The following is a 14,154-nucleotide window of genomic DNA, read 5'->3' as shown; positions in this document are numbered from 1 at the left end:
GAGCCAGCAGTGTGCCCAGGTGGCCAAGTAGGCCAATGGCATCCTGGCTTGTATCAGGAATGGTGTGGTGAGCAGGACTAGGGAAGTCATCCTGCTCATGTACTCAGCACTGGTGAGGCCCAACCTCGAGTGCTGTGTTCAGTTTTGGGCATCTCAGTACAGAATGGACACTGAGGTGCTGGAGCAGATCCAAAGAAGGGCAACAAGTCTTGAGGGGCTTGGAGAATATGCCCTATGAGGAGAGACACAAGGAACTGGGGCTGTTTAGTCTGGAGAAAAGGAGGCTGAGGGGAGACCTTATTGCTCTCTTCCAATATCTGAAAGGTGCTTACAGCGAGAGAGGGGTTGGTCTCTTCTCACTGGTGACAGGTGACAGGACGAGAGGAAATGGCCTCAAGTTGTGCCAAGGTAAGTTTAGGTTGGATATCAGGAAACACTTCTTTACAGAAAGGGTTGTTAAGCACTGGAATAGGCTCCCCAGGGAGGTGGTTGAGTCACCATCCCTGGATGTGTTTAAAAACCGTTTGAATGTGGTGCTCAGGGCCATGATTTAGCAGAGGGTTGTTAGAGTTAGGGTAGTATGGTTAGGTTGTGGTTGGACTTGATGATCTTTTCTTGGTCTTTTCCAGCCTGAGCGATTCTGTGATCTATGATTTGAACTCCATCCCCAGTAGCTTCACACAAAGTAAAAAACAATGGACTGAATTGAAAAGGCTTGCTTCACCTCCAACACACACATATACACTCAAAAGATACTGAATCTGACATCTAGAAGATTTTCTATGCCTTATCATAAAGCAAAGTAAAAAATACTAAAAAAGAAAAAAAAAGAAGCATGTTTGTTTCCCTTGTAACTCTCAGTAATTTCCACAATAAATGGCACTTCTGGAACAATTTCAAGAAATCAAAAAGTTCAAAGAAAGCAGATTCAGATACGTGTCCTGTCTCCAGCACAGCAAGCTTTATTGTATTATATTTCACTCAAATGCAATTTTGAAATAATAATAATAAATTACATTGGCCTTTGACTTGAAGTTATAGAAGTAAGTAGCATGACATGCTACTTATTCTTTTGAAACAGCATTCACAAAGTAAGAGTTGAACTGCATTTGTCTTCAGTGGGTAGTCTATAGATATCTGGATGCATTTAATTTTTGAAAAATCCAGCAAAATTTGAATCACTTAGACCACATCAGAAATAAGTCAGGTCTGTTATCTGACTCTTCGGCCAACTGATCCACATGATTAAACTTTCTTATCCTGCGTTGAGGGTGATTGCATCCAGCAGGGTGAGTCCATGCAACATGCCTGGGTGCTGCCTAGCAGCCAGCCTGGTGCTGGGCTGCAGGCAGGCTGGGATGATGCTGGCTGTGCCAACGGTTTGATAGTGGCGATGATCAGATGGCACTGTTTGGGTGCAAGCCCTGCAACTACCATCTGTGTGGAAAGGAGGAGGGCAGACCCTCAACTTCTTTTTCATTTCCACTTGGACTAAAATATGCTTCTTTCCAAGAGCTACTTAAAATAAATGATCTCAGAATGTTAATAGTCATATTAAATCAGTTATGTTTACCTGCTCGTTATGTTGTTACATAAAATTACTTACTCAGATACAAATATGCTTTTTTAGTGTTCATGAATTTTTAATGTTTGATTTTCTCAATCTTTGAGCAACACGAACCAACAAAACAGGGGCTTACTTTGGTCAAAATATAAATGGAATTTAAATAGGAAATAATTCCTTTCAAAGATGCCTGATACAACTCAGAGGAGAAACATGCACACACAGCAACATTATGTTTAAGGTTAAGTGAAAACTTGTCCAGTTTCCATTTTAGCCTATTCAGTATAGTGATAAAAAAACTAGGTGCATTCTTATGAAACCCTCCTATTGAAGCAAAAGCATGTTTTTATAGCAATGAAACTATCGGTATTCATATTGCAGGTTTACTGGTGCTCTTCCAGATTTCAGTTCTGAGCTATCCTGTCCATTCAAGCAAAGGACTGAGACTAAAAGCCCCATTTTATTTCTGTGCATTAGCTCCCTCCATCCTATAAGCAAGCTAAAAAGCAAGCTAATGCACCTGACATCTTGAATTATGTAATTTCTCATAAGACACGCCAGTCACGTTATTTGGTCCAGCTATACATGCAAGAAAGCTGTTCAAAACCTTCACTTTTGGCTCAGCAGTGAGATCAGCAGTACAAAGGGCACTCAGCATGCAAGGGGGATTACTGAACCATGTGGGAGGAGGGAGGAAGGCTCCATGACCATCACCCCTTGCTATGCCCTTCATAGCAATCTGACTGACTTTACAGGGACCCGCACTGACAGAGTGACAGGGAAGAACTGGGAGGAGATGGCTTTTGGTGAAATCCCAGGTTTTGGATCATTATTTCATCAATATTTCTGTGAAACAAGAAATTTTCTGTCTGCCTGCTTGCCCAAAGTACTGCATAATGTCAAGGGCTGTTGGAATTTGCAGGTTTTTGCAAGACAGACATTCAAGAATGAGGATAGTTGTGACATTTCTGTCTGAAGGTCACACAGGAAAAACTCTACATGGCAGGCTGGCAGATTCAAGGTACTGTCCATCAGTTTAAAGCAAAAATGAGGATTTAAAAGATACATGAGCAACAGGTCAGATTCTCAGTTATTTCTAGTGCAGCGTTTATGACAAATTGTCAGCAGATCCCGAGTAGTACTTCACAGTATCACAAAAACTATCCTTTTCCTACTGCAGTTAATGGTTTCTATGCCACTAAATCTTTGGGGGCCAGGAACATGCACTACTGTCAACCTAACTACACTGCATCTGCATTGCACTGGGGTTTTAATCAATGTTTTGAGCAGTTTTCCATGTACCTTCATCCGTGACAGCATGCCTACATCTCCAGTTCATCTGCAACTGGATCCCATAATCCAGCTACTCACTGACAAATTACCCACTGATCTAGCAGATCCTTTGTCCCTGTCACTTCACGAAAGTTAAATCTGACAGGATAACCTGTATAACAATGCAGTATCTTTCTTACAAGGGGGCCAACTTTTAAAGCAGCATAAGGATTATTTTGTCGATAGTTGGCAAGCATATGATAAGGCAGAGTCAAGAAAGCAGAGTTAAGCTCTGATAGAAACTTGGCTTTCCCCTTTAGTCAACAGATGACACTGGTGCTCTCTGACACTTTGGGATCTAACTGGTGTAGTCCTGCCTGCTCTCCTCAGACTCAGTTGCTATGTCTGTACAAATACATTAACAATTACCATGCCTGTTCTCTTGCCTTGAAGCCAACTGGCACTGCCTGGCCATAACCCCATTGCTATACTCTTTTACCCATCAAGATAGGATGGCTGCATCCAAACTGCCTTTTGGGAATGATCCTGGGCCCACACTACCACCCAGACCAAGTCTCAGCAGTGTCTGAGGAAGCACTCATAGGCCCAAATGACAAACCCGAGGGAGACCTCTCTAAAACCAGGTCAGCCCGTGTGGTTAGATTTCAGTGCTCAGACCTCTGCTCTGGCACTGTTTAATTTACTAGCAGAAATACAGCTTGTCAATGTGTGAAAGCTGACTACCTCCCCTTTGCCCACTGCCTTCAGAAGGGTCACTTTTGGCAAACCCTGGAATTTAGATCTCCCTTATTTATCCCTCTGACCCTTTGCAGGACCCACAGCTTTCACAGTCATTTACAAGAAAACCCAAGACAGAGGAATTCACAAAATAAGCCTCTGCCATTGCTGAGAAATTATGGGCTCCTTACCCTGAACAACCTCTACTCACCCCCTGACGCATGACCACTCTCTTTGCTTCCCAGAGAAACCCTGACTAAACCAGTCACTATAGCCAGTGTGCCTCAACCTCAAAATCCAGCCCAGACACAACAACTAAGGATATAAATATATATATTTGAATGTTGACTCCAACTAGTACCTTTAAGATCTTACATTTTAATGTTTGGAAATCAACCAGGTACAGGTCTGACAGCAGTATTTAGATAAAAAGCCAATGGTCCTACCATTGGAGCTGCTATGCTAGCAAATCCTTCAGATGCACATTCAGATCTGGCTCAGTTGCCTAAACACAGGCCTTTTGCATTCTTTGTGATGCCATAAGTTGTTCCGAATGAATTTTATCAGAGCAGTCTCACTTCACAGTATCTCAGAAGTCTTACAGCATCTCATAGTACAAACACTGTTCTGTATGCATTTGAATAGAAGCTATAGAATTGCATAAGAAATTGTACAAAACCACTGTTCCCTTCAGTAGCAGAGGAAGCTGGTGCTTTTCTTCTAGATTGCAAGCTAAATAATTCAATCTAATTAAGCCAAAAGTTTTGTTTTTTTTTTTTTTTTTGCCTAAGGTTTCTGTTTTGTTTCATTTTATTTTATGAAAGGATGAGTCATTATGCTGTACTGTGCATAGTATTATCAAGAGAACAATAAACAGCAATCAAAGGTTTCACTCTTCATTTCTTCTTTTTATGTATTTCTTCCAGGCAAAAAGATCAACTTTCTGAGCTGTGAGAAACACCCAGCCACATAAATAGAAGCACATTGCAAATGTGGCTACCACTTTCCAGTTGTGTTCTAAAGAAGAATTACAGTTTATTTAAAATGATACATTGAAAGATTGAAGAGGATATAAACATTAACATACAACTGCATGTTTTCCTATAGTTTTTAAAATTGCATTAGTTATTTAATAGGTCGTATTAAAGATGCAATGAATGAAGAAAAAAAACACAGAACAATACAAAACAAAACACCAACAATAAAACAATTAATAACAAAAAAGCAGTCAAACCAAAGCATCTACAAAGTGTTAAATGAGTACTGTACAATATATCTGACACATAAAGAAAGCACTGTACTGAAAAGATTTAAGGTACCAAACTTATCACAATCATTTGCTTCTTATTATAGCTCTTACAGAATAGTGTATTTTCTATTTCAGAAAAAAAAAAAACCCACCAAAAAATCCTGAAGAATTATAAAATTGTCCTGCTAAAAAGAAAAATTTCTGAAGATCTCGTATGAAGATGGATATATTTCTTTCAGTAAATACAGTAAACTCTTTCTTAAGTAATACCTTCATTACACAAATGGAGGAAGACAGCAGTTTTTCATCCGCTAATCAAGAGAAACTGTAGCTAATTTAAAACTAAGTAAGACAAAGTTAGCTTTACCTACAGTATAATCTTTTCCTACGAAGAACGATCACTATCAATGAGACAGAAAGAAAAATAATCTACTCATGGAAATTTTCAGGAAGGGTTATAACATGGTGTAGTAAAACTTACTTTTGATGATCTCCCAGTGGTCTTTGTCCAATGGATTTTAATAATGACTCGGGTCGAACTGCTAATTTTGGTGATGTCTTGGGGCTAGTATCAGAGTCTCCACTTTCTTCATCTCCCATAGCCTTAATATAGCTCCCGCTTCTCATTCTTCTGCAAGGAATCTCTTCATCTTTCCCACCGGCAGGGTATCCTCCCCATTCATCCTGAGGTACCTAATAGAGACCATCAAACACAAATGCATTATACTTATATACTTAAATACTTCTTTCCAGTTTCCATTTTATACAGAAAAGTTGTGATTTTTTTTTTCTTCAGAAAAAAATCACTTAGAAAAAAATTTCTAAGGGTCACAAATGATTTGGGAACTTACTTTCAATATCAGGATGGGAAATTTTAATTTTATAAATGTTAGAACCTCAGAAACAATCAAGTCATTGCTTGAGAGCTTTGTTGCAAGGTCTACATGTACATATGATGTAAATTACAGGAAATCTTGACCTCTTAAAAGTTTGCATGCAGATTGGCAGCTGATAAACAGTTGGCTGATCGTATGTCAAAGACAGAAGACTCACTCACTGAGGTCTTTAAATTAAGCTAAGCCACTATTTATGCATAAATGGGCACTATTTTGATTAAGGACAAACTTCTGAAAAAGAAAAAAAAAAGCAAGCGTGGATTTTTGTTTTTGTTTTTTAATTTAGCAACTGCTAAATACTTCATAGAGACTGTAACATATCAGGAATGCAGCAAGTTACTAATAATACATCGAAGCTGGAGTTGCTTTCATACAGTTGGGATGGTTTTCCAAAAAGTAAATCTAGTGGTCAGAATATAGATGTGTCTATACTGCAAACTGTCAGAGAACTGAATAGGAGTAGTATTTTCAATTTCCAGTGAAACCAGCCTTGTTTAAAGACTTGCATGTAAGCTCAGCAAGCAGGGTTATGGGCTCACGGGTTACGGGCTGACCTGCTGGAAGGGAGCTCTGCAGAGAAGGACCTGGGTGTCCTGATGGACAACAGGTTGGCCATGAGCCAGCAGTGTGCCCTTGATGCCAAAAAGGCCAATGGGATCCTGGGGTGCATTGAAAAGAGTGTGGCCAACAGGTCAAAGGAGGTGATCCTCCCCCTCTACTCTGCCCTGGTGAGGCCACATTTAGAATACTGTGAACAGTTCTGGGCTCCTCAGTTCAAGAAAGACAGGGAACTTCTAGAGAGAGTCCAGTGGAGTGCCACAAAGATGATGAGGGGTCTGAAGCATCTTTCATGTGAGAAAAAGCTGAGAGATCTGGAACTGTTCTACTTGGAGATGACAATGCTGAGAGAGGATCTTATCAATGCTTATAAATATCTAAAGGTAAGTGAATGGGACTCTTCTCAGCAGTACCCAGATCAGTGACAAGGAACAATTGGCACAGTACGGAACAGAGGAAGGTCTGTGAGTACATGAGGAATAACTTCTTTACTTTGAAGGTCACAGAGCAGTGGAACAAACTCATTGCAGGCTCCTTTTTTGGAGATATTCAAAACCCACTCGGTCTCTTTCCTGTGCAACGTACTTTGAGGAACCTGTTTTAGCAGGGGGGTTGGACTCAATAATCTCCAGAGGTCTGTGATTTACTTAAACAATATAAGCAACTCACTGAAATCCATTATAATGATTTACAGTTAAAAAGAAAGATGCAGCAGAACACTTTGGTGGACCAGGGCTGATGCACTTGGCAGCATCAAATCCTTTATAAGCATAATGACTTCCTATATATTACAAAGTAGAATGGCATTATTTACCAACACACTATAAATCAGAACTTCAAGTAAAACATATATTAAGGAGTTTCTGCAAAGCAAGATGCCAAATAAAGACTTTCAAGTCAAATATTTTTCAGACCTAAAGACAGAGTTCACTGTGGAGCTCAGTAAATGTTCCCATTGATTTCTGCAGGATTGGAGTTCAGATTTAAAGAACTAACATGATCCCCTGTCATCTTTGCTGCCTTTCAAGATATATGAATCAGCCACACAGCAGGTGAACTGGAGTAGTGCTTTGAGTCCCAAAAAGGGATTAGGGAGGAAATGAAATTTTAAAAAAGAGGGTGAACAAGTAAAGATAGAGATATTAAAGAGACAAGCACAGGAGAGAAAGAGATACTGATAATATGGTCAGTGAGAAAGATGAATCAGACCACAATGAGCAGAGAATGTTAGAGGGGAATATCAGAGAAATAAATTACGAGTTATATTCCTATATGAAGTAACAAGATGGAACATGAATCTAAATGAATTATGGCTTAGATCATACAAAGAAACAAAGCTTAAGTCTAAGATTCTGTGAAACCTTAATTATTCAGCTTTGGATGGTGGTTGGATGAATAGCATGAAAATTTTTGTCCAAACTTGAAATCTCTAAATGTGATACATCCTCTTCATTTCCTTTCTAAAACCTAACACTATAAGTATGTTGGAGGAAAGACTTTGGGGATTCTGTGAAAATTAAGAGGCATTTACGTGTAGTAGTACTTGTAGGAGTTAGTCCCCTAATATATTCAGTATAAATATTTTTAAGCATTATTATCCACAGCTGGCAGTACAATTTAATGTAAAATTCAGAATTAAAAAATGATACTATGAAATATTAATGGATATCATATAAACAGGCTCTCACTTTTAAAAGCTCTCTATTACTTATACGTCAGCAAAGCTAAAAACAAGTTCCAAATCCTGAAAAAGGTTTTAATGGACATCCAGATGAACAAGGTATACAGATAAGGATAGGATAAGGATAAAGGAATAAATACAGGCTTAGTTGTGGTGCTTGAAAGTGAAAGTTTATTTTAAAAGAGAGGAATGACTGATTTTTCACATTAAAAAGCTTTATAAAAAACAAATATTAGAGTCACATGTCTTACTGTTATTGCTAATAACGTTTCTTATATTTTCTGAGTTCGTAACTTAAATGAATTCCAAAGAAGGAACTGAAGAATCCCTACTCTATTTGTGCTTGTGATGCTGCACACACACACACACACCATGAATCCCGTTATAACCATAATAACCAGCTGACTATCACATAAACCTGTTATTGAAATAGAAGCATTACATACAATTAAAATAGGTATCCTTTTTTTTTTTTTTTTTTACTGTTGTGCCATACAAAGGAACAGAATCCAACAAGCACAGGAGTTCTGAAGCCTAGCAAGGAAGTTTCACTGCATGTTCTCTCAGATTTCATACCCAGCCTATGAAAACATCTGGAGTCCATCTGCTGTCTTCAGAAACAATTAAGGGCCATTGACATTGTTTGTCCTCACAGTGCAAGAAAAGAAGCAAAATCTGAGCCCCAGTTTGGCCAGCACTGGTTCATTAATGACTTTAACTGATGGGTTAAATATTCAGAAAAATCCAGGCAGTCTCAGGCTGCACCATAGCTTTAAAGAAAAGAAGTACTATAATAGTACAGGAAATAGTACAGGAAAGAGTTTTCTTTATACGGAAGTATTAACAACAAGGTTTTACAGCAAATATGAGGGTCATTATATGTGTATTTTCCAAAATATGAAAGTGCCTTACAGCATGCAGAAATACTTTCTTACAATGGTTACCAGCCCCTGAAATTCCCATCTGCAGGGTTTGCAGCTGCTAATTGGGAATAATTACCCTAATTATCTACTTGCATATAGCAATGAGTGCTGATATTTATAACGTTGAAAAAAAAAGTCTTCCTTCTGTTCTAGACGTTAACATGAATTCTTGTGTATGCAGTTTTTACCCACAGAGGAGTTAGACTGCATATTACCATGTGAATTTCCTTTTGTAAGAACAACAAGCTGACAAGGTCCAGATCTTTTCCTTTATTTTTGCCACTTTGCTGATTTCATTATAAATACTGCAGAAAATCATGAGTTTCTTACACCAATTAAATACATTGTTGATACAAGGAGCAAAAGGATGTACAGGAAATGGATTTAATCGTTCTGATTCTCATTCACTGTTTGTCTTAGGTTTGTTACTGAGGTCCAGAATCTGGTACTTAAAACTTACCTTATTACATTTTATGCAGCAGATCCTAGAAGTGAACTCCAGAACCTTAGGTAGGAGCCTGAATTTGCCAGAAAATGTGTCTTGGAGAATTAGCTTCTTTATAACAGTGTCCAAAAGGAATCAAAAGGTCCCTTTAGTTAGTCAATCAGAAGTCAGAGTATAAAGAAAAATCTAAACTCTTTCCTCTTTATAGTGTTCATTGTATCCAGTTACAGGCAGCAGAAAGGTCCTTTTGTCGTTTCCCGTTTAGAACCCATCTTCTGAAAATTAAATTCAAACTTTTTTTCTTCCCGTAAAATGCTCAGAATTACTAGAAAAGGTTCAGTAGAAGAGGATTTTGTGTATAAGAAAGTGTGTTGCAGCAATCATGACCCAGGCAATTACCTTGTAAAAAGGGACCTAAGTTACAGTCCTGAGCCAAACGCTGACATGAACTTTATGCACAAGAGTTTTAGCATTACATTGTGGATAATTTGAAGAAAAAAAGAAATGCCCTAATTCTAAGCTGCCTTAGAAATGCCTTCTAAGCTGGGAACTGGGAAAATGTGGTTTGGAGCCCAAATCTCGCAAGGTAGAAACAGAACAGAGATCTTAACAGTGTGAATTTGAGTGTTCTAGAGTAGAGTTTTTTACATTTCCCTGATCTAGAAGAAAAGCTTTCACCCTTTTGTTTTTTTCTGAAGTCCTTTGTGTCGGTGTGTCTTACTTTTGCTTAGATTACATTGATCAGAAGAACAGGGCTGAAGGAGGCTTGCCTTCAGACCCCTGATTGGGCTTCTGCAGTAGGTCTTCCCCAATTCTCAAATTGCGTACGTTCTCTATATGTAAACAGAAGTACATCTATGCAGAAAACAAGAATGTATTCACCAAACTTCTGGAATCATGGAATTGCTGAGGTTAGAAGGGTCCTCAAAGGTCTCCAATCCAGCCTCCTTGTCAAGGCAGTGTCAGGTACAGCAGACAGTCCAGATGGGTTTTGCTAAGAATGGAGACTCCAAAATCTCTCCAGGCAACTTGTTCCCATGTTTAATCATGCTTATGGTAGAAAAATGTTTCCTTATATCTAACTATAGATGGGAAATCTAGGCTCCCATTCAGGTACTAGTGTTGGCAGTCAGAATACTCAACCTTGCATTTAAAAAACACTGATGTCAAAACTGGAAGAATCAATGAATTATTCATTCTTCTGGAATCTGACTACTGTTAATTCAATGATCTTAGTTTAGGATTTAGCTAAAGAAGTCAAACCAGCAACTGCCACTGGCCTGTCAAAATAGATCTGCCCCTGTTGTTACACGCACTTCTGTGGTATTTGGTCCCAGTGCCAAGAGTTTTAAAGGTGTTCCACCATTGAATTGCTGATCTGCTTAAAATATGGCATACCATTTTATTATCTAAAATGAAACACTTCTAAATATATGGCTTCAGCTGAGGAAGCTGACTATCACTTCTTATTTCTCATACTGAAAGGTTAAAATGAGAATTACCTACCTCAGAGGAGTCCTGTGAAATTTAATTAGCATGCAGATGTAAAATGCACTGAAATATTCATTTTTGACCTAAATCTTATTTCAGTAATATATATTTCACATTTTACTAGAAGCTGTCTGTGCATGAAATTAGACTACAGATGATAGAAAGAAGGGTAAGATAGGAAACAGTACGTAATTGATCCGTAATTGTAATTTTATGCTTTCTCTGTCTGGTCAAGATGACCAAAAAAAAAAAAAAAAGGACAATATCTGAAATGTAGGTAGATTTTTTTCTCAAGTGAAGTCTTCTTTGAGAAGCCTTAGAAGAACAATCTCTGTGCACAGCTCTAAATAGGTGAAACAGATGAAAATCTTGCAAGGCAGATTGAAATGTTCTTAGCATGGTAGGAATTTTCTTGGTATTATAATGAGAGTTGGGAGTTGGCTCTATGTTTTTAAAAACTTAACAGAAGAAGGAACAGTGACTAATTACTAGAATTTTCTTCTGAAATTAATGACATTCTACTGGCTGTGGATGCTAAACACTACTGGTCTTTACAGGGTCTTGAGCACATTATCTAAAAATAAAGCTTTGTTTTCTCAGTAGCTAACCTTATGCTTGCGTCTCAACACCATTCTCAGAACACATTTTAATCTACGTTTCCTGCATTTTGTTTTTTAAAATGTGCTGATTCATTTTTCAATGAGTATGAACTATACAATGAAGCCATTCAAAAATCTCTACAAAATATGTCAGGGACTCCTCCTCACCACTAACAATGCCAATCCTCTTAATTAGCTTTAATTTTCACATGCCACCTCCTATTCCCTGAATGTCTTGACAACTCAAAAGTACAGAGAGTTCTTTCAGCGTTCTCCACAAAGTCAATCAACATCAGGATCAAGGCAGGACCTAATCTGAGAATGCAAGTTGTTTTTGTCTTACCTGCAATTCTCCCTATACTTTGATATGAATAACCATAGTATGACAGGAAGATGAAGAACATCACATAGATTCTAAACAATGTAGGCTTTACAATGGCTTTTAAACAACAAAACTTGAAATCAGGAATCTGGGAATCGATGGACTCTCAACACTCATGCACATCACAAAACATAAATATAATATTCCAGCTGGAACGTTTTCAAATAGAAACAACAGTGCCAGTGTTCTTTACTGCCTGATTTTAGTTTTTCACAGGCAATCCCACTCAAAGTTCCTCTCCTTGATGAGAAGATTTACATCCAGTGTAATCGGGATTGTTTGCTCACCACTTTTTTACTTTCTAGAAAACAGAGTTCCTTTCATTAAAATAATACTTATAACAAACAAACAAACAAAGTGAACCAGCAATAGGTTTCCTGATTGGTTTTCCAGCAGCAATCCTGTAATTTGTAACCCAAGGATGGTTAAATCATTGAATCCTTAGTGTTGGAAATGACCTTCAAAGGTCATCAAGTCCAATTCCCCCGCAATTAACAGGGACACCACATCTAGATAGGTTCCCAGGGCTTGATCCAGCTTCACCTTGAAAGTCTCCAAGGATGGAGCATCAACCACATCACTGGGCAACCTGTTCCAGTGCCTCACCACCCTCACTGTAAAAGACGTTTTCTTTATGTCCAACCTAATTCTACCGTCTTTAAGCTTGAAATCATTTCCCCTTGTTCTATCACAACAGACCCTCGTAAAGAGCCCATCCCCTTACTTCTCATAGCTCCCATTTAGATACTGAAAGGCTGCTATCAGGACACGTGGGAGTCTTCTCCAGGCCGAACAGCCTCAGCTCTTTCAGCCTGTCCTCACAGGAGAGGAGTTCCATCCCTTGAATCAGTTTTATGCCCCCCCCCTCTGGACTGAGGGCTCCAAATCTGGATGCAGTTCTCCATATGAGGCCTCATCAGCACAGAGTAGAGGTGCAGGATAACCTCCCTTGCCCTGCTGGCCATGCTTCTTTATGTGCAGCCCAGGCTACAGTTGGCTTTCTGGGTTGTGATGGCACACTGTTGGCTCACACTCAGCTTGTCATTCACCAGAACCCCCAGGCCTTTTTTGGAAGGGCTGCACTCAATCCTTTCATCCCCCAGCTTGTATGCAAACTGTTGCCTCAACCCAGGTGCAAGACCTGGCACTTGGATTGGTTGAACCTCATGAGGTTCATCTGTGCACTGCTCATGCTCATGCTTGTGAGGACAGACTGGCTTTGTTTATATTGTTCAGAGCAATGTGTGGCAAATGCCCACCTCATGACATACTGTGCTTGTACAAAGCAGACTTGCCATTCAGCTAGCTGCAAATATTATGCTCCACAAATTCCATGATACATTGCTGGTTCCCTCTGGGATCTTCTGGATATGCACCATGCTGGCACAGTGAACCAAGGTGCAGTCAGATGTCAGCAGTGATTTTGTCCTCACTCTGACTTTTCCTTGCTAAGCCTGGAGCTCACTGATATAAATACAACATAAGCTTGAACCGAAGGGAGAGCTTTGGTTGTGCTTAAATGAGAACACAGGGACAGCCTGTTAATCCAAGACATAAAAACAGTATGAATTTAACCAAGCACGTTAGGTTCTGCTCAACTATGTATTTCCTTTCATAATTGACTCAGGATGCTGCCTCATGGTCAGCCTAAGCTGATGAAAAATATACTACCATCAGTGTAGACTGAACAGGTTTTCCTTAACCAATATTCAGCTTTTCTAGCAAATCCAGTAGTTGTAAAGTGATTTAGAATGTTGGTTGGAAAATAACCCTAACAAGAATAATTAATTTTTTATCTGAACTGGTGAGGTGCTGCACAGTCATCAGTACTAGAGAGGGTAAAAATGGCGTGATGACTGCTTTATGGTGAAGATTCACTGTCTTGTGTGGAGGCCAAACCAGCCTGCAGCACCCCACATCCATACGGCTTGGCAATCTGTGCCTCCAAAGCAGCGTGTCTTCTGAGAACAGTCTCTGATCTGCAGTATGTCCTGATCTGTACCCAGGAGCTGTTTAGGGAAATTCTAGCTGGCTGGGATCAAAACAGTGCCTGAGAGGCCAAATAACAAAACAGCATAGAGAATCAGGGTGTAGTGCCAAGAAACTTTTCCGAATACTATTCAGTATAGTAGTTAGATTGTTGGAAGCTTTAAAGGTCATCTGGTCCAAGCCTCCTTCAGTGAACAGGGATACCTACAGCTAGATCAGGGTGCTCAGAGCACCTATAGTTACAGCAGGTTGCTTACAGCCCCATCTAGCCTGACCTTGAGTGTCTCCAGAGATGGGGCATCCACCACCCCTCTAGGCAACCTGCTCCAATGCCTCACCACCTCTGGATGGCATCCCATCCCTCTGG

At 39.4% G+C, this 14,154-nt stretch overlaps 2 protein-coding genes across 21 annotated transcripts in view; both read right to left on the bottom strand.

The window, feature by feature from the left end:
* Positions 1 to 14,154, bottom strand: part of FBXO25 (F-box protein 25) — a 653,677-nt gene that overhangs the window by 58,536 nt on the left and 580,987 nt on the right. The gene's annotated exons all lie outside the window — the stretch shown is intronic.
* Positions 1 to 14,154, bottom strand: part of DLGAP2 (DLG associated protein 2) — a 451,834-nt gene that overhangs the window by 65,949 nt on the left and 371,731 nt on the right. For all 20 annotated transcript variants that reach the window (XM_052697261.1, XM_052697288.1, XM_052697313.1 and 17 more), the window contains one exon: positions 5,305 to 5,516. In XM_052697261.1, the coding sequence (XP_052553221.1) occupies positions 5,305 to 5,516 (212 nt within the window). The remainder of the gene's footprint in view (positions 1 to 5,304; positions 5,517 to 14,154) is intronic.

The sequence above is a fragment of the Tympanuchus pallidicinctus genome, unplaced genomic scaffold, assembly GCF_026119805.1.
Source record: "Tympanuchus pallidicinctus isolate F22 unplaced genomic scaffold, pur_lepc_1.0 scaffold1, whole genome shotgun sequence".
Taxonomy (NCBI): Eukaryota; Metazoa; Chordata; class Aves; order Galliformes; family Phasianidae; genus Tympanuchus; species Tympanuchus pallidicinctus.
Note: the sequence above shows the minus strand (reverse complement) of the source record. Positions and strands in the feature narration are given on the sequence as shown.